Below are 25,876 nucleotides of genomic sequence, written 5' to 3'. Positions count from 1 at the left end.
CATCCCCCACTAACAATATTGCCAGGCTATGCTATACTGGCTCTCTTTTCCACCTACCATCAAACCTGTGTCACTTAGAAGGGAGAAAACAACCTGCATTAAATGTTTCTGTCTGGAGAACAACTTCCCATGTTAAACTGTTCCTCATAAAGCTTCATCAACAGCAGCAATTACAACCATCTTCTGTACAGCTGTGTTAGCATGGCTGGTACCAGAACGAGCTTGACCTCAGTCTCAGCTGGAGAGCAGAAGGTGCATTTGCACTTCAACTGCATTTAAAGTCAAGGAATACCCAACATTCCAGTAACTGAAGTGGGCTACATGAAGCATGGAGAGAGACTGTTTCCAAGGGCTTTCAGTGATAGGACAAGGGGCAATGGTTTGAAATTAGAGTAGAGTTGGACTGGATGTTAGGAATGAGCTCTGCACTACAAGGGTGGTGGAACACTGCAACAGGTTATCCAGGGAGATAGATGAGGCCTCGTGCCTGGAGATACTCAATGTCAGACTGAACAAGGATGTGAGCAACCCGATCTAGTGTAGGATGTCCCTGATCACTGCAGAGGAGCTGGACTAGATGACCTCTGGAGGTCCCTTCCAACCTAAACCATTCTCTGTTCAGGGGACACTTGAAGACAGGCTACTTACAGCACCACAAGAGTTGGGGCCTCCATGGAAGAGCGTACAGGCAATCCTCACCACTTCTGCTTCCATCTTTCTCAAGCCAGGGAATATATCTGGATGGAGAGGATTACTCCAGGCAAACTCTTCATACACCTTCAAGAAAAGAAAAAACAGAAAGTTAACCTTGGATTATCAGGGCAGATTTGAGAGCCCACCACGGGCACTACCCAAGCAAAAAGATTTAGCTGTAACAGTACCACAGATCTCCTCAGACTTCACTCCTGCTGCAAGCAAATACCACAAGCTGGGAAGCTACAGCTGAAGGGTAAACAAAAAAAAAAGAACAAATCACTTGTTTTTCTAGCAGACTCTGGCCTCTGGAGTGATTTAATTACAGACAAGATTTCCTGTTGTAAAGACAGGCTTAATCATTTAGGCCTCGCTCTAAAAAGCACTCTGAAAAGCTGGCCCTCTGCAGAGCCAAGCTTTCATGTTTACTAGTCAAGGGGAATGTTCTGAAGCAGCTAGGAAAGCACAAATGTTCACCTCTCACACCACAGCAGAAGTAGCTGTCGAAACCACTACTGAATGCTCTTTCTGCCTTGTGGACTCACAGGATAAAGCTGAACAGACCAGCTCCAACCTCCTGCAGTCAAGATTAAAAGGCAGCTCCAGTGATGTTGGAAGAAACTGAGAAGAATAAACCAGTACAGACAGAGGGAATGTTTCTGTGACACCCCAAGCTGAGGACCCCCTAGAAAGGCTGCTTTAAGCTTTCAGTTCCCCCAGAAGTAGCAAAGGCAATGTCAAAAGTGCAAAAGAAAACAGCAACCACCAAACAGAGCCCGTTACAGCTGTTAGAAAAGCTGCTGCCAGGAGCAAGAAGGTTAAGATTTCCCCTTGTAGCAAAACTCTCTTGACACAGATGTTCAAAACCAGAGCTTTAAGACTGTTTATTTTCCAGTCTCCTCACAGAGAAATGTTCCCAAGCAGGTAACCAGACTCAACAAAGGCACAACTGAAGCAGGCCAGTATACTATTGTTGTTAAGATTTAGACCACAATGCAACACCAAAAAAAAACATTTATAGACTTCTATTTTTTTTTTAACTAATTAAGTTTTGCTCAGTGAAGCTGTTCCAGGCCAAGCCCTTACAGTAACAGGACAGCTTGCAGCAAAGACATCTGGGGGGTCTTGTTGAAGCCAGGCTATGGCCTCTAACCATTTCCTCAACTAGAAGGTTGGGTTTTAGTTCACTTTTAACCAGATTTTAAAATCAAAACACACCAATTTCACACCCACAAGAGTCTCTCAACTGATTAGATCCTGGTTATCTCTTTCTGGTGTTCTCAAAGCCCAAATCATAGAACGGTTGGGGTTCGAAGGGACCTCCAAAGGTCATCCAGACCAATTCCCCCTTCAGTCAGCAGGGACATCCTCCACTAGATAAGGTTGCTCAGAGCCTTCTTAAGCCTGAACTTGAATATCTCCAAGCACAGGACCTCAATTACCTCCCTAGGCAACCTGTTGCAGTGTTCCACTATCTTCCTGGTGCAGAACTTGATCCTACCATCCCACCTAAATCTCCTCTCATTTCAAACCATTGCCCCTCATCTTACAACTGTGGGCCTTTGTAATCAGTCCCTCTGCAGCCCTCTTGTAGGTTCCTTTCAAGCTGAAAGGGACAGAACTGTTCAGTCTGGAGAAGAGAAGGCTCTGGGGGGATCTTAGAGCAGCTTTCCAGTACCTGAAATGGGCTACAAAAAATCTGGGGAGGGACTTCTACAAGGGCTTGTAGCAATAGGATGACAGAGAATGGATTGAAGCTTGAGGAGGGCAGATTTAGACAGGAGAGTAGGAAGAAATTCTTCACAGTGAGGGTGGTGACACTGGAACAGGTTGCCTGGAGAGGCTGTGGATGTCTCCTCCCTGGGGGTGTTCAAGCAGGCTGGATGGGGCCTTGGGCAAACAAGCCTAGTTGAGATGCATCCCTGCCCAAGGCAGGAAGGTTGAAGCAGAAGTCCCTTCCAACCTAAGCCATTCCATCAGAAGCCTATAAAGACAGCCCTCCATCTGGACACATGACAGCATGTGCCATGCCTGCTTAACTACCAACACTTTTTGCTGCTCACTGGTCCCTAACCAACAGCTGGCCTTGCCCTCTTCTCAACCTTCTGGCAGGCTCTTAGATTTCAAAGATTAAAAGCAACAGGAGCTACTCAAAGTGACACCACTCTGTTCTCCATCCCCCACTAACAACATAGCCAGGCTATGCTATACTGGCTCTCTTTTCCACCTAACATCAAACCTGTGTCACTTAGAAGGGGAAAAACAACCTGCAGCCCTCTTGTAGGCCACTTTCAGGTACTAGAAGGCCATCCTTCTACCTATATTCATCCTAAGCTCTGTCTTCTGAGTTGGGCTGCCTTACATTTCAAATCTTCCCTGTTTATTCTGAAGGATGCTGGAAGAGTGTTGAAAGGTTTCTGGTTAACCCTGAAGATGCAGAGTGAGACTGCTTGCACTTTACCTTCACTAGGAGATGGGTGAGCTTTTCTTCCCCACTGTACACAGTCCCAGAGACTTTGCCATCCTGCCAGCGCACATCTCCTGGAAGAGAAGAGCACACTGCTTGCAAACACCTTCCTCTGAAAGCATCCAAACAGTGCACAGGAAGGTCCCCTCAGTCGTTCTGCAGAGGAACATTCAGCTTTTGAGGTATCACTCATGAGCAACAGTTATGATTTAGCTTGGAGAAAAAATGGAGACCTTCTCACTCTCTGAAAGCAGGTTGGAACAAAGTAGGGGTTGGTCTCTTCTTCCAAGTAACAAGCAATAAGACAAAGGGAAATGGCTTTAAGTTGCATCAAAGGAGCTTTAGGTTAGACAGGAAAAACAATTTCCTTCCCTGAAAGCACTTTCAAGGTCTGAACCAGACTGCCCAGGGCAGTGCTGGAATTTTCATCCCTTGAGAGATTTAAAAGTTATGTAGAGGTGGTGCTGAGGAACATGGTTTAGTGCTGGACCTGGCAGTGCTGGGTTAATGGTTGAACTCACGTCCAGTACCGAGCCATGGAGATGCTGAAGGCAGTGGAATGTAGAATCAATCAGGTTGGAAGACACTTCCAAACTCATCCTGTCCAACCTATCACCCCAGCTCTATCTAACCAATATAGAATCAAGCAGGTTGGAAAAGACCTCCAAGATCATCCAGTCCAACCTAGCACCCAGCCCTGGACAATCAACCAGACCATGGCACTAAGTGCCTCAGCCAGGCTTTGCTTCAACACCTCCAGGCACAGTGACTCCACCACCTCCCTGGGCAGCCCATTCCAGTGCCAATCACTCTCTCTGACAACAGCTTCCTCCTCACATCCAGCCTAGACCTCCCCCACCACAACTTGAGACTGTGTCCCATTCTTCTCTTGCTGCTTGCCTGCAAGAAGAGACCAACCCCACCTGGCTACAGCCTCCCTTCAGGTACTTGTAGGCAGCAATGAGGTCAGCCCTGAGCCTCCTCTTCTCCAGGCCAAACACCCCCAGCTCCCTCAGCCTCTCCTCACAGGGCTGTGCTGCAGGACCCTCACCAGCTCTGTTGCCCTTCTCTGGACACCTTCCAGTACCTCAACATCTCTCTTGAATTGAGGAGCCCAGAACTGGACACAGCACTCAAGCTGTGGCCTGACCAGTGCTGAGTACAGGGACAGAAAGCCATGTAGAACTGGTGCTGAGAAATATGATTTAGTGCTGGGTTAATGGTTGAACTTATATCCAGTGCAGAGCCACAAAGATGCTGAAAGCAGTGGAGCATCTCCCTGTTGAGGAAAGTTGAGGCTCTTTAGCCTCATTCATGTTTATAAAGATGTGAAGGGCAGTGTCAGGAGAACAGAGCCAGGCTCTACTCAGTGATGTCCAATGACAGGACAAGGGGCAGTGGATGCAAGCTGGAGCAGAGAAGATTCCAGCTGAACATAAGGAAAAACTGTGCGGGTGACAGAGCCCTGGAACAGACTGCCCAGAGAGATTATGGAGTCTCCTCTGGAGACAATCAAACCTCATCTGGAAGCATTCCTGTGTGGCCTACTCTAGGTGATTCGCCTCTGGCAGGGGGGTTGCACTCGACCTCTGGAGATTCCTTCCAACTCCAAACATTGTGATGATCTTAAAAGCCTTTTCCAATCACGACTGCACAGCTCTGTGACTTCTGTGCCACAGTGATAGCTCTGTGTGCCACTATGCCTCTGGCATGGTGCATCCTATGGACTTAGCAAACAGCAAGTAAACCAGGAGTGAAGAGTCAGCAAACCAAACAACATCCAGCTGAAGCAAGCAGTTATATTAATGTGTAATCCACTTAATTCCCCCCACTCTGTCCCCCTAGACTGCTGCCCAACCAACTGAACTCTAAGCTGGCTCAAGTTAAAGCCACTTTTTCAAAGAGCATCCAGCAATTACTGTAAGCTGAGGAGAGATGGAAAGGCCAAGCTTGCGCTGCTAAAACCAAACCAAACAGGGCTGTGCACCTCAAAGGTCACCCACCCATCATCACAAGTAGAGAGAAGGGGAATTTAGGCACAACCCAACCCTCACTTCCAAGCAACCTTCACGGGGAGAAGTGTGGGAAGGAGAGTAGAACAGGATAAGAAAAAAAAAAGGGAAGAACCACCCAATGGAGGAAGGAAATAATCATCTGAGGGAAAACACAGACAGCAGCTGCAAAAGCAAGAAAAGGAGGAAGTTGTTACAGGGTACTTGGCTGTGAAACTGGATCTGGAGTAGATGAACTGTTCTAGAGACCAATAGAAGGGTTTGGGTTGGAAGAGATCTTAAAGATCATCTGGTTCCAAGCCCCTCTGCCATGGGCAGGGACACCTTCTACTAGACCAGGCTGTTCAAGGCCTCATCCAGTCTGGCATTGAACATCTTCAAGGAGGGGGCATCCACAACCTCTCTGGGCAACCTGTTCCAGTGTCTCACCACTCCCACCAAGAAGAATTTTATCCCAATCTCCAGCCTCAATCTGCCATCCTCAAGCTTCAATCCATTCTCTTTCATCCTATCACTGCAAGCCCTTGTAAAAAGTCCCTCCCCGGCTTTCTTGTAGCCCACTTACAGCTACTGGAAGGCTGCTCTAAGGTCTCCACAGAGCTGGACAATCCCAACTCTCTCAGCCTGTCCTCACTGAGGAGGTTCTCCAACCCCCTCATCATCTTTGTGGCCTCCTCTGGACTCATTTCAGCAGCTCTGAGTCCCTTGTTTGGTGGGGGCAGCAGAACTGGAAGCAGTGTTCCAAGTGGGGGTCTCATGACAGCAGAGCTGAGGGGCAGAGTCCCATTGTCCAATTCCCTCTGGATACCATACCCTCCCCCTCTGGAATTCAAGGCATTTCTCATATTTGGGAGAGGAGCAGCAGAGTCAGGTCCTCTTCTCTGGACATTGAGTCACCCAAATTGACTCATTAGGAGCAACAGGTACAAAAACTAGGGTGGAGATGCTTACATGAGTGAAGCAACTCAATTAAGGTTGCAGGCACTGCTTACATGGAATAAAGCCAGGAGAACAGCATCATAACTTTGCCTTCCTTACATGGCATTTCCAGGGTTTTTCAACGACTTAAAAGGCATTTTCAAACCATTTGGACTTCAATTAAGAGAGGTAGCCTTGAAAAGTCCCTAAAAATCCTGCTGGGAAGCTTGGAGGCTTTATTATGAGTGTCCTATGGGGCTAACCAGAAAACACATTCTTGGGGAAAGTGAAACATGAAAGCAACATCTTAGAAACGTAATCAGAAAAGCATCCAAAGAACTGCCTCCATATTTGCTTTCTCCTCAGCTCTCTCATGACAGAATCAGAAAGGGTGGAAAAGACTTTCAAGATGACTGTGGGCCCCCTCAAGGTGGGGGAGGGGCATTTTACAAGGGCCTGTAGTGATAAAGTAAGAGGGAATAGACTGAAGCTCGAGGAGGGCAGATTTAGACTGGAGACTAAGAAGCAGCTCTTCAGAGTGGGGATGGTGAGACACCAGAACAGGTTGCCCAGGGAGATGGCGGATGGCTCCTCCCTGAAAGTGTTCAAGCTCAGACTGGATGAGGGCCTTATCTAGTGAAAGGTGTCCCTGCCCATGGTAGGGGGCTTGGAACTAGATGATCTTTAATGTCCCTTCCAACCTAAACCAATGTATGAATCACCAAGTCCAACTGTTAACCATACGCTGGCAGCCACCACTAAACCCTGTCCCTTGGGACCACCTCTCCTTGTTTTCTGAACACTTCCAGGGATGGTGACTCCACCACTGTCACAGACAGCCTGTGGCAGGGCCTGACAAGCCTTTAGAGGAAAACAATATTCCTAACATCCAACCTAAACACCCCCTGGTGCAACTTGAGGCTGTTTCCCCTTGTTGCATGACTTGATAACTGGGAGAAGAAACCAACCTCTATCTTGACACAACATCCTTTCAGAAGGTTGTAGAGAGATAAGGTCTACACTGAGTCTCTTCCTCTCCAAACTAACCTACAGCTCTTGGGAAGGGAAGTTCAACCCAAGTTTCCAAATGCAGCATTAGAAGACATAAATATTGATCTTAGTCACCTCCAGAAGGAAAACAGACAAAAATCTACAAGGAAAGAATGTCAGAGAATCATAGAATCAAGCAGATTGGAAGAGATCTCCAAGATCATCCAGTCCAACCTAGTACCCAGCCCTGCCCAATCAACCAGACCATGGCACTAAGGGCCTCAGCCAGGCTTTGCTTCAACACCTCCAGGCACGGCAACTCCACCACCTCCCTGGGCAGCCCATTCCAATGCCAATCACTCTCTCTGACAACAACTTCCTCCTAAAATCCAGCCTAGACCTTCCCTGCCACAACTTGACACTGTGTCCCCTTCTTCTCTTGCTGCTTGCCTGGCAGAAGAGACCAACCCCACCTGGCTACAGCTTCCCTTCAGGGAGTTGGAGACAGCAATGAGGTGAGCCCTGAGCCTCCTCTTCTTCAGGCCAAACACCCCCAGCTACCTCAGCCTCTCCTCACAGGGCTGTGCTCCAGGTCCCTCACCAGCTTCCGTGCCCTTCTCTGGATGCATTCCAGTCCCTCAACATCTCTCTTGAATTGAGGAGCCCAGAAGTGGACACAGCACTCAAGGTGTGGCCTGACCAGTGCTGAGTACAGGGGCAGAAGAACCTCCCTTATCCTACTTATCCTACTGGCCACACTCTTTCTGAGCCAGGCCAGGATGTCATTGGCTCTGCTGCCCACCTGGGCACACTACTGCCTCATCTTCAGCTACTCTGTACCAGCACCCCTAGGTCCCTCTCTGCCTGGCTGCTGTTAGCCACTCTGTCCCCAGCCTGTAGCACTGCTTGGGGTTGTTATGGCCAGAGTGCAGAACCCTGCACTTGGCCTTACTAAATCTCATCCCATTGGCCTCTGCCTACCCATCCAGCCTGCCACGGTCCCTCTGCAGGGCTCTCCTACCCTCCAACAGAGCAACACCTGCTCCCAGCTTGGTGCCATCTGCACACTTACTGATGGAGGACTCAATCCTTTGCTCCAGATCATCAATAAAGATACTGAGCAGGACTGGGCCCAGCACTGATCCCTGGGGCAGCTGGGATCCCTAGTGACAGCTGCAAACTGGATGTGGCACCATTCACCACCACTCTCTGGGCCTGGCCCTCCAGTATCTGAGAAGTATCTGAGATGAAACCAGGAGCAAGATTCATTGCAACTCATTTCAGAGAGTAAGTCTAATGCTAGGTCTATGAAACAGACCCAGCTGTGCTGCAGCAGAGACTCGCATTCATTCATACCTTTGGAGCTGTACTCTTTCATCTTCTTCAGCACTTCAGGCTGGCTCAGGCCTTGTTCTGGCAGTGCTTTGATATAATCTTTTTCATCTTTCAGGAAGGATAAACTGGAAGTGACATCATTCAAGGCCTCATCAATCTTCTTTTGAATCTAAAAAGCAAGGAAAACCTTGTCAGCAGTGACACTGCTCACATCGTAACTAATTGGTGAGTGCACACAAGTCTGGCCTCACTGCTACACCCAGACAGGAACTGCTGCAGCTCTGGGAGCGAAGAGCACAGCAAAGTTCACAGCTCCTCCTCCCCAGCAACCTCACCTTCCACAAACCTAACTACCTGAAATAGAGGATTTGCATATGTGAGTCTAAACTGCCCTGGGAACTGCCTGTAGAAATGGCACAGCCCAGAACTGTGCCAAGCAACCAACATGGGTAATGTGGCACTTGAGCCCCTGCTTGTCCTTGCCACCAGCACAACAGTCATAAAGCAGTTCAGGTTGGAAGGGACCTTTAGAGGTCATCAAGTTCATCCCCCCTGTAGTCAGCAGGAACATCTTCAACTAGAGCAGGCTGCTCACAGCCCCAAACAGCCTGACCTGCAATGGTTCCAGGGATGGTTGGCCTCTTGTGCCAGGCAAGCAGCATGAGAATAAGGGGACACAGTCTCAAGTTGTGCCAGGGGAGGTCTAGGCTGGATGTTAGGAGGAAGTTGTTGCCAGAGAGAGTGATTGGCATTGGAATGGGCTGCCCAGGGAGGTGCTGGAGTCGCCACCCCTGGAGGTGTTCAAGCCAAGCCTGGCTGAGGCACTTAGTGCCATGGTCTGGTTGATTGGCCAGGGCTGGGTGCTAGGTTGGACTGGATGATCTTGGAGGTCTCTTCCAACCTCCTTGATCATCCAGTCCAACCTAGCACCCAGAGCTGTCCAATCAACCAGACCATAGCACTAAGTGTCTCAGCCAGGCTTGGCTTCAACACCTCCAGGCACGGCAACTCCACCACCTCCCTGGGCAGCCCATTCCAATGCCAATCACTCTCTCTGCCAACAACTTCCTCCTAACATCCAGCCTAGACCGCCTCCATCACAACTTGAGAGACTGTGTCCCCTTCTTCTCTTGCTGGTTGCCTTTCCCCCTCTGCTACACCCTAGTGAGGCCACATCTGAAGTTTTCTGCCCAGTTTGGGGGACTCTCCAGTTCAAGAGAGACAGGGAACTGCTGGAGAGAGTCCAGCAGAGGCTACAAAGACACTGAGAGGTCTGGAGCACCTCTCTGAGAAGGAAAGGCTGAGAGCCCTGGGGGTGTTTTGCCTGGAGAAGAGCAGCCTGAGAGGGGATCTGAGCAACCTTCAGCAAGAGATAATGGGTGGGGGGCAAAAGGATGGGGCCAGGCTCTTTCCAGTTGTGCCCAGTGACAGGACAAGGGGCAAGAGGCACAAACTGGAACCCAGAAGGTTCCATCTGAACAGGAAGTGAAACTTCTTTAGTGTGAGGGTGCCAGAGCTCTGGAGCAGGCTGCCCAGAGAGGTTGTGGAATCCCCTTCTCAGACCTGATGTTACCCTGATCTAGTTGGAGGTGCCCCTGCTCACTGCAGTGGCGTTGGACAAGATGATCTTTGAGGGTTCTTTACAACTGAATGCAAGCTGTGAAAGTCTCCAAGCCCACCCAGACATTGTGACGCTGGGCAAGCTGCTGTGGCTGACCCTGCTTTAGCAGGGAGGCTGGACTGGATAATCTCCAGAGGTCCCTTGTAGTCCTCATCAAGCTGGGATTCTGGGATTTCTTTTTTCCCCACCCACATCTTAACATTCACTAGGCTGAGACTTCCTCTTACAGCACATCTTCTAGGCAACTGAGGTGCTGGGATATCACAGCTTTAATGACTTTTGGACATTGGAATGCCTCAAAGTCAAGGCCTCCTGCAAGCAATTGATAGGTTATCAGTAATGGACCTACCAAAGAGCACAAAGAGTCCACAGATAGGACACAGAAGGATTCTTCTGGCAGAGAAATGCTTAGCAGCACTAGGCCTGAGAAACTAAGCCTGGACACATCAGGGATTGTATAAAATAGGCCCAAGAAATGTCCTTTTCTAACAGGGAGACAAAAAACTACCAGCAGCAGTCCTTAAACTTCAACTGATCCAGGGGTACTTAAGTCAGGAGGTGAAAGAACACAACAGAAAAATGAATTCTGGTCCCTTTCAGGTAAGACAAATCAAACTGTGCAATTCCTGACCATTAACTTATAAGCATCAGCTCAAACACGCTGACATTTCTTGTTCCAAGTGTTTTTATGCTAAATAGAAGAAAAAAAACCCACACCTCACCTCCCAAAAGCTAAAGCTTGCCTCACATTAATGATTACACAGAGTTCTGGGATCTGTGTGCCACCAAGGTCACTACTGCTAACAGGTAACCTGATCTCTAAACTCATCAAGACGAGTTACCTGATGACAAAAATCAAAGAGGGCAGGGATGCCATTCAGAGAGACCTGGAGAGGTGGGCACAAACCAACCTCAGGAGCTTCAACAAGACCAAGGGCAAGGTCCTGCAGCTGGGTGGAGGCAATGCCAAGCACAAATGCAGGCTGGGCAGGGAGTGGCTGCAGAGCAGCCCTGAGGAGAGGGACTTGGGGGTGCTGCTGGATGAGAAGCTCAACAGGAGCCAGCAGTGTGCACTTGCAGCCCAGAAAGCCAAGCAGAGCCTGGGCTGCAGCAGGAGCAGTGTGGCCAGCAGGGCCAGGGAGGTGATTCTCCCCCTCTACTCTGCTCTGCTGAGACCCCACCTGGAGTACTGCATCCAGTTCTGGAGCCCCCAATGCAAGAGGGATGAGGAGATGCTGGAGTGTGTCCAGAGAAGGGCCAGGAAGATGCTCAGAGGGCTGAAGCAGCTCTGCTATGAGGGCAGACTGAAGGAGTTGGAGGCAGACTGGAGAAGAGGAGGCTCCCAGGCGACCTTATTGTGGCCTTCCAGGATCTGAAAGGGGCCTCCAGAAAAGCTGGGGAGGGACTTTTTAGACTGTCAGGGAGTGCCAGGACTAGGGAGAATGGAGCAAACCTGGAGGTGAGGAGACTGAGACTGGAGGTGAGGAGGAAGTTGTTGAGCATGAGAGTGGTGAGAGGCTGGAATGGGTTGCCCAGGGAGGTGGTTGAGGCCCCATGGCTGGAGGTGTTTAAGGCCAGGTTGGATGAGGCTGTGGGCAGCCTGCTCTAGGGTAGGTTGTCCCTGGGCACGGCAGGGGAGTTGCAACTGGCTGATCCTTGTGGTCCCTTCCAACCCTGACTGATTCTGGGATTCCAAGTCTTTATCTGAAGCAAGGTGCAGGTATAGGGCTGGGTGTCCCTGGGCATGGCAGGGGGGTTGGAACTGGCTGATCCTTGTGGTCCCTTCCAACCCTGCCTGATTCTCTGATTCTATGCTCAAACATGCTGACATTTCTAGTGTCATGTTTTTTATGCTAAACGAAAAAAACCACACCTCACCTGCCAAAAGCTAAAGCTTGGCTCACATTAATGATTACACAGAATTGTGGGATCCTTGTGTTACCAAGGTCACTACTGCTAACAGGTAACCTGAGCTCTAAACTCTTCAGGAGAAGTCATCTGATGACAAAAAAAATTATCCTTTCCATGTTGCACAATCAGCAAGTGGCTATCTTGTATTTGTCAAGAAGATGTTTCAGAACAAGTCAAGCTCAGTCCTGTCCCCTCCTCCCATAAATAGATTCATGGAATGGTTTAGGTTGGAAAGGACCTTGAAGATCACTTAGTTCCAACCCTCCTGCCACTTTCCACTAGATCAGGTTGCTCCAGGCTTCATCCAACCTGGCCTTGAACCACCTCCAGGGAGGGGTCATCCACAACCTCCCTGAGCAGCCTGTTCCACTCTCATCACCCTCAATAAGGAATTTCTTTTTTACCTCCAACCTAAATCTGCCCTTCTCAAGTTTCAATCAATTCCCTCTCATCCTATCACTGCAAGCCCTTGTAAAAAGTTCCTCTCCACCTCTCTTGTAGTCCCCTTAAAGTTGTAGAAGGCTCCCCAGAGCCTCTTTTTCTCCAGGTAGAACAGCCTCAACTCTCTCAGCCTGCTGTCATAGCAGAGGTTCACCATCCCTCTGATCATCATCTTGGCCCTCCTCTGGACCTGCTCCAGCTGCTCCATCTCGTGTTGGGGAGCTGGACACAGTATTCCAAGTAATGTCTCACCAGACCAGAGCAGAGGGGCAGAACCATCTCTCTTAGCCTGCTGGCCACACTTCTTTTGGTGCCCCTGGCCTGTCAGGTTGCAAGTGCCCACTGCTGGCTCATGTTCAGCTTCTTATCCACCAGCACCTCCGAGTCCTCCTGTGCAGAGCTGCTCTCAATCTCCTCATCCCCCAGCCTGGATTGATATCTAGGATTGCCCCAGCCTAGGTGCACGACCTTGCAGTTAGCCTTTTTGAACCTCATGAGAGTCTCCACAGCCTGCCCAGGTCCCTCCAGATGCCATCCCACCCTTCGGTTTTGATAACAGCACCACTCAGCTCAGCCTCATCTGCAAACTTGCTGAGGGTGCCCTCACTCTCACTGTCTGTTATCATGGAAGATACTGAACAGCACTGGTCCCAGTACAGACCAATGAGGGACCTCACTTGTCACCCATCTCCATCTGGACATGAAACCACTGACTGCTACCTTTTGTCTGTAATCATGTAACCAATCCCTTTTCCAGTGAAGAGTCCACCCAACAAATCCTTCTCTCTCCAGTTTATCTTGGGTGATTTGGATCACAGTAGCATGACAAAGTGCACAGAAGTCTGAGTTCTCAGAGAGAGATGAGCAGGCTGAAAAGAAGGATCTGGGGTAAGATGAAGAGCAGTTGTTCAAACACTTACAATGGCTCCAACAAATGGCATCTTCCTCAGGAGTTTGAAGAACTGTTTTTTACTTCGAGACATTAAACCTGAAAGACAAAAGCCAACAATTAACTGAAGGGAAAAACAAACCCAAATAATTAACTTGGAGCAGAATGCTTCTGATACAGCCCATAATGAAATGAGGGTAGTCTCTTCTCATGATATGGATGGGGCAAGACTCTTTGCAGTGGTGCCCAGTGACAGGACAAGGAGCACAAACTGGAACCAAGGAGGTTCTGTGTGAACAGGAGGAAAAAAAATCTTTTGCTATGAGAGTGCTGAAGCTCTGGAGCAGGCTGCCCAGAGAGGTTGTGGACACTTCTTCTCTGGAAGGATCCCAAACCTACTTGGGCATTGTGATCTTGGGCCATCCACTGTGGGTGACATTGTTTTAGCAGGAAGAGTTGGACTAAATGATCTCCAGAGGTCACTTCCAACCTCAAACATGATGGGATTCTGTGATACAGGCTCAGTATTTCTGATCCAAGTGGCCAAGGATACATGGTGAGACATGAAAGTGTTGAAGACAATGTCCAGAAGCAAGCCCTGCTACAGAAACATTGAGTTCAGAACAGCAGCCAAAGGAATCAATAATTTGATTTGTTTTCTTAGAATCATAGAATCTAAGACTGGTTTGGGTTGGAAGGGATCTATAAAGGTCACTTGGTCCTGCAGCTATAGCAGGCTGATCCCTGATCTGGAAAGTTTCCGAGTTTGAGGCTTCCACCACCTCTCTCTGGGCAGCCTAGGCCTAAAAAGCATTTTCCTTCTGTCTAGTTTCAATCTCCCTCTCTTAGTTTCAAACCATCAGCCCTTGTCCTGTCACATGAGACCCTGCTCAAAAGTCTGCCCCCACCTTTTTTATCAGCCCCTCTAAGCACTGAAAGGCCACCAGAAGGTCTTCCTGGAGCCTTCCCTTCTCCAGGCTGGACAAGCCCAACTCTCCCAGCCTGGCCTCACAGCAGAGGGCTTCCAGCCTTCCTATCATTGTTGTGGCCTCCTCTGACCCTGCTCCAACAGGTCCATGTTTCTGCTGTGCTGAGGACTCCAGAGCTGATCCCAGCACTGCAGGTGGGGTCTCAGCAGAGCAGAGAAGCAGAATCCTCTCCCTCCTCCCACTGCCCACACTGCTGGGGTCAGCCCAGGATACAGCTGGCTCTGGCCTGTGAGTCAGCTTAAGTCCAGTTCTTCACCCACCACTTCTTCTCACAAAGGATTTTACAGCAGAGGTTTCAGGAACTGCTAAGGGTAAGGATTCTAGCCAAAAAGGAAAAGAGTTTTTGAACTTATCTGCTGCCTCTTCAAAGCAGCACAGCACTACAAGATGAAATCAGTCAGCAGTACTACAGAAGCTCCCACACCCAAGCAGGAAATGGTTCAGCCATAAGGTGAGGAGGATTCAGCCTGTGTGTGACCATTCAACACAGGAAATGTGTGATGCAACAGGAGGGGACAGAAGGAAGGGTAGAAACTCCACCACAGCCCAAATACTGAGGGAAGCCACTGATGACAAACACTGGAAAACTCCAGAGGTAGCTGTGATGGCAGGAAGGAAAGCAGGGTGACACAGGTTCTTCACAGCCTTTTGAGTCCAACAGGCATTTCAGTGCAGCACCAGCAGCTACACGACCCTTACACCAAGGAATAACTATCCAAACTTGAAGCCCTGAACAACCTGGTCTAATGGGAGTTGTCCCTGTCCATGGCAGAAAGGTTGGAACTGGATGATTTTTAAAGTCCAACCCAAACCATTGCTGTCTACAACTCCCTGAAGGGAGGCTGTAGCCAGGTGAGGTTGGTCTTTTCTCCCAGGCAACCAGCAACAGAAGAAGGAGACACAGTCTCAAGTTGTGCCAGGGGAGGTCTAGGCTGGATGTTAGGAGCTGGATCTTGCCAGAGAGAGTGATTGTGGGGCCAGAAGGTCGAGAGACATGATTCTACTCATCTACTGTGCTCTGGTCAGATCCCAACTGGAGTACTACATCCAGTTCTGGAGCCCCCATTACAAGAAGGATATGGAGATGATGGAATGTATCCAGAGAAGGGCCACTGGGTTGACCAGAGGGCTGGAGCAGCTCTGCTGTGAGGACAGACTGAGGGAGTTGGGACTGTCCAGTCTGGAGAAGAGGAGGCTGTGAGGTGACCTTCTTGTGGCCTTCCAAGATCTGAAGGGGGCCTCCAAAAAAGCTGAGGAGGGAATTTTCAGGATATCAGAGAGTGACAGAACTAGAGGAAATGGAGCAAAGCTGGAGGTGGGTAGGTTCAGCCTGACTGAGGAGGAAGTTCTTCACCATGAGAGTGGTGAGACCCTGGAATGGGTTGCCCAGGGAGGTGGTTGAGGCCCCATGGCTGGAGGTGTTTAAGGCCAGGCTGGATGAGGCTGTGGGCAGTCTGCTCTAGGGTAGGGTGTCCCTGGCCATGGCAGGTGGGGTGGAACTGGCTGATCCTTGTGGTCCCTTCCAACCCTGACTGATTCTGGGACTGGCATTGGAATGGGCTGCCCATGGAGGTGGTGGAGTCTCCACCCCTGGAGGTGTTGCAGAAAAGCCTGGCTGAGGCACTTAGTGCCATGGTCTGGTTGGTTGGACAGGGATGGGTGATAGGTTTGACTGGATGAGCTTGGAGGTCTCTTCCAATCTGCTTGATCCTGCCATTCAGTGAATCCAGGAATTTAAAAAGCAACCCTTTTAGGACTTTCCCATTTCATCTACATTTCTCACCAACTTCACATATTCTTTGAGCAGCTACCCAAGGCCAGCAACTACAATTTGGCACACACTGCAGCAAACACTCAGCAATTCTCTAACAATAACATTTCCATTGCACGTTTCAGAGCTCAGATCAGTTCATTAGCAACCTCCCAACAGTGAGAGGAGACTGCAAACTCCTGCAGTATTTAATCTAATCAGAGAACAGATCATCAATACTTCATGAAAATATATAGTGCAACAGGACAAGCAGTAGCCAAGAATGGGAGATAACTCTCAACTTGAAGAAAAGCTCTGTACCATTTTGTTCCTTCTATAGAAGCTGATAGAGCTGAAGGCTGTGCAGCCATCCAGAGAGACCTGGACAGACTGAGAGCTGGGCACAGAGGAACCAGATGAAGTTCAACAAGGACATGTGAAGAGTCCTGCATCTGGGGAGGAATAATAAACTTCACCAGTACAGGCTGGGAGGTGATCTGCTGGAGAGCAGCCCTGTGGAGAGGGACCTGGGGGTCCTGGTGGATAACATCCATGGCACAGCAATGTGCCCTTGTGGCCAAGAAGGCCAATGGGGTCCTGGGGTGTATTAGGAAGAGTGTGTCCAGCAGAGCAAGGGAGGTTCTCCTCCCCCTCTACTGTGCCCTGCTGAGACCTCATCTTGAATACTGTGTTCAGTTTTGGGCTCCCCAGTTGAAGAGGGACAGGGAGCTGCTGGAGAGAGTCCAGCAGAGGGCTATGAGGATGATGAGGGGACTGGAGGTCACTGCCTTATGCAGAGAGGCTGAGGGCCCTGGAGAAGAGAAGCCTCAGACAGGATTTAATAAATGTTTATAAGTACCTGAGGGCTGGCCAGGAGAGGGGGGACAGGCTCTGCTCACTGCTCCCTGGGATAGGACAAGGAGCAATGGGTGTAAGCTGCAGCACAGGAGGTTCTGCCTCAACACAAGGGGGAAGTTCTTTACTGTAAGGTCACAGAGCACTGGCACAGACTCCCCACAGAGGTTGTGGGGTGTCCTTCTCTGGAGCCTTTCAAGGCCTGTCTGGATGTGTTCCTCTGTGCTGTGTTACATAGTATTGTCCTGCTCTGGCAGGGGGGTTGGACTGGATGATCCCCTTGGGTCCCTTCCAACCCCTAACATCCTGTGAGCCTGTGATAGAAGGAGGTTGTTCAACCTGGAGGGAGGCTGAGGGAAGCCCTTCTGGCTCTCTAGACCTCCCTGAAAGGAGGCTGGAATCAGGTGGGGGTCAGGCTTTTCTCACAAGGAACAAGTTGCACCAGGGGAGGGTTAGGTTGGACATTAAGAATAATTTCCTCCCTAGAAGGTCTGTCAGTCACAGCCTGGCTCAGGCTGCCCAGGGCAATAGTGGAGGCCCCATCCCTGGGGGGGATTTCAAACCATGTAAATGCGATGCTGAGGGACATGATTTAGCAGCAGACTTGGTAGTGCTGAGTCCACAGTTGCACTTGATGACCTTGAAGGCCTTTCCCAGTCAGAGTAATTCTATGATAGATGTTCCCATTATTCAGCTACTCTCAGCTTCAAAAAGGAAAAAAGCTGGTTGAGGAACAGAGAGGCACAGAAGTAAATATCAAACTTTAAAACTTGACCAAAGAGCCACCAGAGTGGACTTGAGGGGCCTTGAAGTACCTGAAGCATGGCCCCATTCCAGCGTGGGAAGTACCTCAGCTGCAGTGCTGCATCCAACTCTGGTGCCCTCAACACAGGAAGGACATGGACCTGATGGAGCAGGTCCAAAGGAGGGTCACAAAGATGCCTGGGAGGCTGGAGCACCTCTGCTATGAGGACAAGCTGAGGGAGCTAAGATTGTTCAACCTGGAGAAGAGAAAGCTCCAGGGAGACCTAACAGCAGAAGGGGGCTACAAGAAGGCTGCAGAGGGACTGTTTACAAAGGCCAGCAAGACAAGGCAAAATGGTTTGAAATTAGAGAAGAGGAGATTTAGATTGAATGTTAGGAACAAGTTTTTTACAGTGAGAGTGGTGGAACACTGCCACAGGTTGCCCAGTTGAGGCCCCATCCCTGGAGATATTCAAGGTCAGGTTTGACAAAGCTCTGAGCAACCTCATCTAGTGGAAGATCTGGAGGGGAGTTGGAGTAGATGACCTTTGGAAGTTACTTTGAACCCAAACCATTCTAGGTCCTCCTCTGAAGGCAGAGTGGTTATCTCTGACCATTACACATCCAGAGAAAACTGCAGGTTCATCAAAACAGATCCCACTGAAGAGCTGTGAGTATCAGAAATCACTCCAAACAGGAAGGAGGAAAAAAAACCCCACATGCCAGCACCACATGCAATTATCTAGAACATGCTGAGGGTGAAATATGCCTCCAACCTCAAATCAAAACCACATCTCCTCCCCTCAGCAGGAAGGGAAATAATCAAGAGCTATCCAGACACTTTGCTAGGGTGACTAAGTCCCCAGGAAGCCAGCTCTCAGAGAGACCAATTTCCCCAGGTTTTGAGCAAGAGGAGAGCATTGCGACAAGCAAATGACTTAGCCAAAAGCAAAAGGGAGAGGACAGGATGGGAAGGAGATGAAGGCACATTCCAGGCTGGCCTACCACACCCTCAGAAGGAATAGGCAGGGTCTCATTGATCAGACAGGCCTTGATTTGGAGGAGGGCTTTGTTAATACAGAGTTTGAGGAGGGCAGATTTAGAGCTGGATGTTAGGAATTATTTACTGAGGGGGTGGAGAGACACTGGCACAGGTTGCCCAGGGAGGCTGTGGATGCCCCTTCCCTGGAGGTGTTCAAGGCCAGGCTGGATGAGGCCTTAAGCGACCTGGTCTAGTGGAAGGTGTCCCTGCTAATGCCAGGGTGGTTGGAACCTTTAAGGTCCATTCCAACCCAAACCACTCTATGAATCTATGAACTAGAAGATCTTCAAGGTCCCTTCCAACCCAAATGAACTAGAATCATAGAATCAACCAGGTTAGAAGAGACCTCCAAGATCATCCAGACCAAACTATTATCCATCCCTGTCCAGTCAACCAGACCATAGCACTAAGTGCCTCATCCAGGCTTGGCTTCAACACCTCCAGGGATGGCGACTCCACCACCTCCCTGGGCAGCCCATTCCAATGCCAATCACTCTCTCTGACAACAACTTCCTCCTAACATCCAGCCTAGACCTCCCCTGCCACAACTTCAGACTCTGTCCCCTTCTTCAGTTGCTGCTTGCCTGGCAGAAGAGACCAACCCCACCTGGCTACAGCTTCCCTTCAGGGAGCTGCAGACAGCAATGAGGTCAGCCCTGAGCCTTCTCTTCTGCAGGCCAAACACCCCCAGCTCCCTCAGCCTCTCCTCACAGGGCTGTGCTCCAGGCCCCTCACCAGCTTCCTAGCCCTTATCTGGACACCTTCCAGTCCCTCAACATCTCTCTTGAATTGAGCAGCCCAGAACTGGACACAGCACTCAAGGTGTAGCCTGACCTGTGTGGAGATGATGATCCTCAAGGTCTCTTCCATCCCAAAACACTCTATGAATACTGGTTGGCAGCTGAAAAATTCTGCTTACTAAGTGTTTGTCCTTCTTTCATCCACTGTTGAGGACTCTGCCCCCTTTGAATATAAGACCCTCCCACTTGATTTCAAATACTTACTCTCAGACTGGAAGAGGAAGCCATGCAGCCAGACACTTAGAAGTGTAAAAGAAAAAGTCAGCCCAATCAGTTGCCAGGGTTCAAGTCCATCACACAAGGTATTCACAAATCTCGTTGCTTTCTCCCAGTACATCTGGAGGACTTCCTTGTATGAAATAATGGCATCCTGTGCAAAGGAGAAGCATAGGGAGAGAAGTTCAAGTGCATACTAATAAGGCATCAAAAGATCCGTGAGTTTACTGCTTAATAAAAAGATGCTTTTCAGCATGCAGACCTCATGCTTTCCTCAGTCCCTCACAGAGAACTAGTAGGAAATAATTATCATTCACTTCCACTCAAAAGTCTGCAGAAAATAAACATCTTGAGAGGCTTCAAACATCCAGAGACTAGTGCCAAGAGCTGCTATAGAATCATTAAGGATGGAAAAGACCTTCTAAGATCGAGTACAACCATAACCCAACTACTGTGGCCACTACACTGTATCCTGAAGCACCACATATACACACTTAGAATCAGAGAGTCAATCAGGCTTGGAAGGGACAACAAGGATCAGCAAGTTCCAAGCCCCATGTCATGGGCAGGGACACCCTACCCTAGAGCAGGCTGCACACAGCCTCAGCCAGCCTGGCCTGAAACACCTCCAGCCATGGGGCCTCAAACACCTCCCTGGGAAACCCAGTCCAGCCTCTCACCACTCTCATGCTCAACAACTTCCTCCTCACAGCCAGCCTCAATCTCCCCACCTCCAGCTTTGCTCCTTGGCCCCTAGTCCTGGCACTACCTGATAGCCTAAAAAGTCCCTCCCCAGCTTCTTTAGAGGCCCCCTTCAGATCCTGGAAGGCCACAAGAAGGTCACCTGGGAGCCTCCTCTTCTCCACACTCAACAGCCCCAACTCTTTCAGTCTGTCCTCACAGCAGAGCTGCTCCAGCCCTCTCAGCATCCTCCTGGCCCTTCTCTGGGCACACTCCAGCATCTCCACATCCCTCTTGCAATGGGGGCTCCAGAACTGGATGCAGTATTCCAGGTGGAGTCTCAGCAGAGCACAGCAGAAGGGGAGAATCACCTCCCTCCACCTGCTGGCCACACTTCTCCTGCTGCAGCCCAGGCTCTGCTTGGCTTTCTGGGCTGCAAGTGCACACTGCTGGCTCCTGTTGAGCTTCTCCTCCAGCAGCACCCCCAAGTCCCTCTCCTCAGGGCTGCTCTCCAGCCACTCCCTGCCCAGCCTGCATTTGTGCTTGGCATTGGCTCCACCCAGCTGCAGGACCTTGCCCTTGGTCTTTTTGAAGCTCCTGTGATTGGCTTGTGCCCACCTCTGCAGCCTGTGCAGGTCCCTCTGGATGGATCTCTGCCCTCCAGTCTGTCTGCTGCACCACACAGCTTGAACAGCTCCGGGGATGGTGACTCCACCACCTCCCTGGGCAGCCTGTTCCAATGCTTGACCACTCTTACAACAAATAAATTGTTCCTAATGTCCAATCTAAAACTTCTCTGGCACAACTTAAACCCATCTCTTCTCATCTTATCACTCATTACTTGGGAGAAGCGACCAACATCGACCTCACTTCAACCTCCTTTCAGATAGTTGCAGAGAGCCATAAGGACTCCCCTCAGCCTCCTCTTCTCAGGCTAAACAGCGCCAGCTTCTCCTTGTACAACATGCCCTCCAAACCCTTCAGCAGTGTCATTCCTCCTCTCTGGAAAAGGTTCAGTCCAAGAACTCCTCATCAGATCTTACCATAGCCCAAGAGAATCAACTGTGTTAATATTTTTTCCCCCAAAGAGTTACTAGACCAAACTACTCCACTGCACCCATCAAAAAGGAGCCACCACTCATCAGGTACCACCAAGGGAGGTCTATTAAGTAGCTAGGACTGGACTTTTCAAGAAGATGCAAGTACTCAAGAAGCTCCTTAAGTTAGGATGTAATTAGCAGGTTCTTTTCAAAGGGAGGAAATACGGAAACACTGCTGCTGCCAAAGGGGAAAAAAAACAAAACCTGTGATGCAACAACAATTATGCAGTCAAACCAGCAATTAGTGTCAGGACAGAGCCTAATCAATAGCTTCAAAACATATCTCATCAACCATCTCAGAACAACAGGATGTATGCTGAGAAAAAAGACATTTACCCCCCCAGAACCAGAAGTCTTCAGTGCAATTCTCTGGAAGAAAAGTTCTAGAGATAAAAGGAACCCAAAGGTAACTTCTTTGGTGTGAGGGTGCTGCAGCCCTGGAGCAGGCTGCCCAGATAGGTTGTGAAGTCTCCATCTCTGGAGATATTCCAAATCCTCCTGGCCATTGTGATGCTGGGCAAGCTGCTGTGAGTGACCTTGCTTTAGCAAGGGGGTTGGACTAGACAATTCTCAGAGGCCCTTTCCAACCCCACCACGCTGGGATTCCATGTGATTCTCCACACCTTGTTTGGAGCTATGACCACCTATCAGTATTTAAGGGCTGCAGGGTATCAGACAAAAGCTTGTACATTTCACCACACTTCTTTTAACACTTCTTCAGCTGTGCCCACAGTGACATTGCAAACCCTTCACCTCTTTTAACCTACTGTCTAGTTCAGCCTAGTTTTGCTGGGGGAGAACCTCCACCAGCTTCAGCCTTAGAATCCACATCCACATAGAATCAACCAGGTTGGAAGAGACCTCCAAGATCATCCAGTCCAACCTATCACCCAGCCCTATCCAATCAACCAGACCATGGCACTGAGTGCCTCATCCAGTCTTTTCTTGAAGACCCCCAGGGACGGTGCCTCCACCACCTCCCTGGGCAGCCCATTCCAATGGGAAATCACTCTCTCTGGGAAGAACTTCTTCCTAATATCCAGCCTATACCTACCCTGGCACAACTTGAGACTGTGTCCCCTTGTTCTATTGCTGGTTGCCTGGGAGAAGAGGCCACCCAGGCCTTCCAACAAGAGAGAAACTACACAGAGCCACTGAAAAGGTTTGTTAATAAACCTTGGAAAGAAGAGAGCCTTGATACCTACACTGTTGTACCGTGGAAGTTAGTGACTTGCAAAGAGACAGAAACTAACCACTGAAACAGAAGTCACTGAAACATTCCTTCTGTCATTGAATGGTGGCTGGACAGGACTTCTGGAGATCATTCAGTCCAATCTCCCCTTGCTAAAGTAGAGTCACCCACAGCAGGTTGGCCAGGATCACAATGTCCAGGTGGGTTTAGAATCTCTCCAGAGAAGGAGACTCCACAACCTCTCTGGGCAGCCTGCTCCAGGGTTCCAGCACCCTCACACCCAAGAAGTTTCACCTCCTGTTCAGATAGAACCTCCTGGCTTCCAGTTTGTGTCCTTTGTCCTGTCACTGGGAACACTGAAAAGAGTCTAGACCTCATCCCCGCATGACGAGGACTGCAAGGGACCTCTGGAGATCATCCAATCCCCCTGCTAAAGCAGGGTCAACCACAGCAGCTTGCCCAGCATCACAATGTCTGGGTGAGGTTGGAAGCTTTCACACCTTGCATTCAATTGTAAAGAACCCTCAAAGATCATCTTGCCTAACGCCACTGCAGTGAGCAGGGACACCTCCAACTAGATCAGGGTAACATCAAGTCTGAGAAGGAGATTCCACAACCCCTCTGGAAGGCCTGCTCCAGAGCTCTGGCACCCTCACATCAAAGAAGTTTCTCCTGTTCAGATGGAATCTCCTGGCTTCCAGTTTGCATCCCTTGTCCTGTCACTGGGCACCACTGAAAAGAGTCTGGCCCCCTCTTTTTGTCCCTAAGCTTTTTTACCTCTTGATGAGCATTGCTCAGATCCCCTCTCAGGCTGCTCTTCTCCAGGCAAAACAGCCCCAGGGCTCTCAGCCTTTCCTCTTCACCGAGATGCTCCAGACCCCTCAGCAACTTCATACCCTTCCACCAGGCTCTCTCCAGTAGTTCCCTGTCTCTCTTGAACTGGAGACCCCAGAACTGAAAAGAGTCTAGACTTCATCCCAGCATGACGAGGACTGCAAGGGACCTCTGGAGATCGTCCAATCCCCCTGCTAAAGCAGGGTCAACCACAGCAGCTTGCCCAGCATCACAATGTCTGGGTGGGGTTGGAAGCTTTCACATCTTGCATTCAATTGTAAAGAGCCCTCAAAGATCATCTTGCCTAACGCCACTGCAGTGAGCAGGGACATCTCCAACTAGATCAGGATAACATCAAGTCTGAGAAGGAGATTCCACAACCCTTCTGGAAGGTCTGCTCCAGAGCTCTGGCACCCTCACATCAAAGAAGTTTCTCCTTTTCAGATGGAATCTCCTGGCTTCCAGTTTGCATCCCTTGTCCTGTCACTGGGCACCACTGAAAAGAGTCTGGCCCCCTCTTTTTGTCCTTAAGCCTTTTTACCTCTTGATGAACATCGCTCAGATCCCCTCTCAGGCTGCTCTTCTCCAGGCAAAACAGCCCCAGGGCTCTCAGCCTTTCCTCTTCACCGAGATGCTCCAGACCCCTCAGCAACTTCATAGCCTTCCACTAGGCTCTCTCCAGTAGTTCCCTGTCTCTCTTGAACTGGAGACCCCAGAACTGGACCTCACTTGTAGATCAAGGTAACAACAGATTTAGCATTTCATTATTTTAGGTCGTTCCAGCACAATCAGAGAGGTTTCAAACAGAGTGAAAAAAAAAAGTCAAATCCTTCCAAATAATTCAATGGAGGAAGGCAACAGGAGTCCTTACCAAACCCAACACTAATGAATATTCAGTACTTGCAGTGAAATGCACATCCTATGAGAGGGTTTAACAATATTTATGCAACTCAAATATAAAGCAAAAACCAAAAATTCCATCAAAAGAAGTGTCAACCCAAAGAGGACATAGGCCAAACCTCAGGGCAGGCTGAAGTGATATCAACTTGAACTGCATCCAGTTTTGGTGCCTCTAGCATAAGAGGGACATGAATCCAGAGAGGGCCACGAGGGTGACCAGAGGGCTGGAGAACTTCCCCTATGAGGACAGGCTGAGAGAGTTGGGGTTGGTCAGCCTAGTAAAGAGAAGGCTTCAGGGAAACCTTACAGCAGCCTTCCAGTACCTGAAGGGGGTTACAAGAAAGCTGAAGGAGGACTTCATACAAAGGTTTGTGGTGACAGGATGAGAGGGGATGGACTGAAGCTTGAGGAGAGCAGATTTTTAAGTGGAGATTGGAAGGAAATTATTTACAGTGAGGGTGATGAAACACTGGCACAGGTTGCCAAGGGAGGCTGTGGATGCTTCCTCCCTGGAGATGTTCAAAGCCAGGTAAGATGAGGCCCTGAGTGACCTGCTCTAGCAGAAAGTGTCCCTGCTCATGGCAGGGTGGTTGGAATTAGATCATCTTCAAGGTCACTTCCAACCCAATCCATTCTACAAATCCACAAATCCCAGGTCTCCTCATAAAGAGCAGTGCTCATCTCCAAGAAGCCAAATGAGCATCCACCTGTTTGGCAAAGGGCAATGTAAAAATGCTCCAGCCTCAAACTCAAGGCAACCACATAAACCACAGCAGTCAGGCCATCTCCCAGCTAAAACTTGCTCCTCCAAACCAGGCACCACAAAGCTAACTTAACCCTGGAATTCAAGGGAAGAGCTTTTTCAACTAACCAAAGGTGGTACTTCAGTTTCTTCCAGTTTGCACAACCTTTTCTGAATCCCTGGAACAAAACAGTGTTTAATCAACAACAACAACTAGCACCCAGCCCTCTACAATCAACCAGACCATGGCACTAAGTGTCTCATCCAGGCTTTGCTTCAACACCTCCAGGCACAGCAACTCCACCACCTCCCTGGGCAGCCCATTCCAATGCCAATCACTCTCTCTGACAACAACTTCCTCCTAACATCCACCCTAGACCTCCCCCAGCACAACTTGAGACTCTGTCCCCTTCTTCTCTTGCTGCTTGCTTGGCAGAAGAGACCAACCCCACCTGGACACAGCCTCCCTTCAGGGAGCTGCAGACAGCAATGAGGTCAGCCCTGAGCCTCCTCTTCTCCAGGCCAAACACCCCCAGCTCCCTCCTCATAGGGTTTGTGTTCCAGGCCTTTCACCAGCTTTGTCACCTTCTCTGGATCTAGTGGAGGATGTTCCTGCTGACTGCAGGAGCATTGGACTAGGTGACCTTTGGAGGTCCCTTGCAACTCCAACGATTCTATGATTGCCTGGATATCATCCAGTTCTGGAATTGCACTTAAAAAGACAGAGACAAAGCCATTAATGTGGCCATGTCTT

General features: G+C 49.6%; 1 protein-coding gene across 1 annotated transcript in view; it reads right to left on the bottom strand.

The window, feature by feature from the left end:
* The window catches only part of SGPL1 (sphingosine-1-phosphate lyase 1), a 69,528-nt gene that overhangs the window by 30,109 nt on the left and 13,543 nt on the right, over positions 1–25,876 (bottom strand). Inside the window, exons 2-6 of the mRNA XM_064145058.1 lie at positions 19,662–19,827; positions 13,309–13,376; positions 8,437–8,584; positions 3,155–3,234; positions 649–777 (exon numbers count right to left, since the gene is read on the bottom strand). Of these exons, the coding sequence (XP_064001128.1) occupies positions 649–777; positions 3,155–3,234; positions 8,437–8,584; positions 13,309–13,376; positions 19,662–19,827 (591 nt within the window). The remainder of the gene's footprint in view (positions 1–648; positions 778–3,154; positions 3,235–8,436; positions 8,585–13,308; positions 13,377–19,661; positions 19,828–25,876) is intronic.

Source organism: Pogoniulus pusillus, chromosome 6 (genome assembly GCF_015220805.1).
Source record: "Pogoniulus pusillus isolate bPogPus1 chromosome 6, bPogPus1.pri, whole genome shotgun sequence".
Classification (NCBI taxonomy): domain Eukaryota; kingdom Metazoa; phylum Chordata; class Aves; order Piciformes; family Lybiidae; genus Pogoniulus; species Pogoniulus pusillus.
This window is presented reverse-complemented; position numbering and strand designations above follow the sequence as displayed.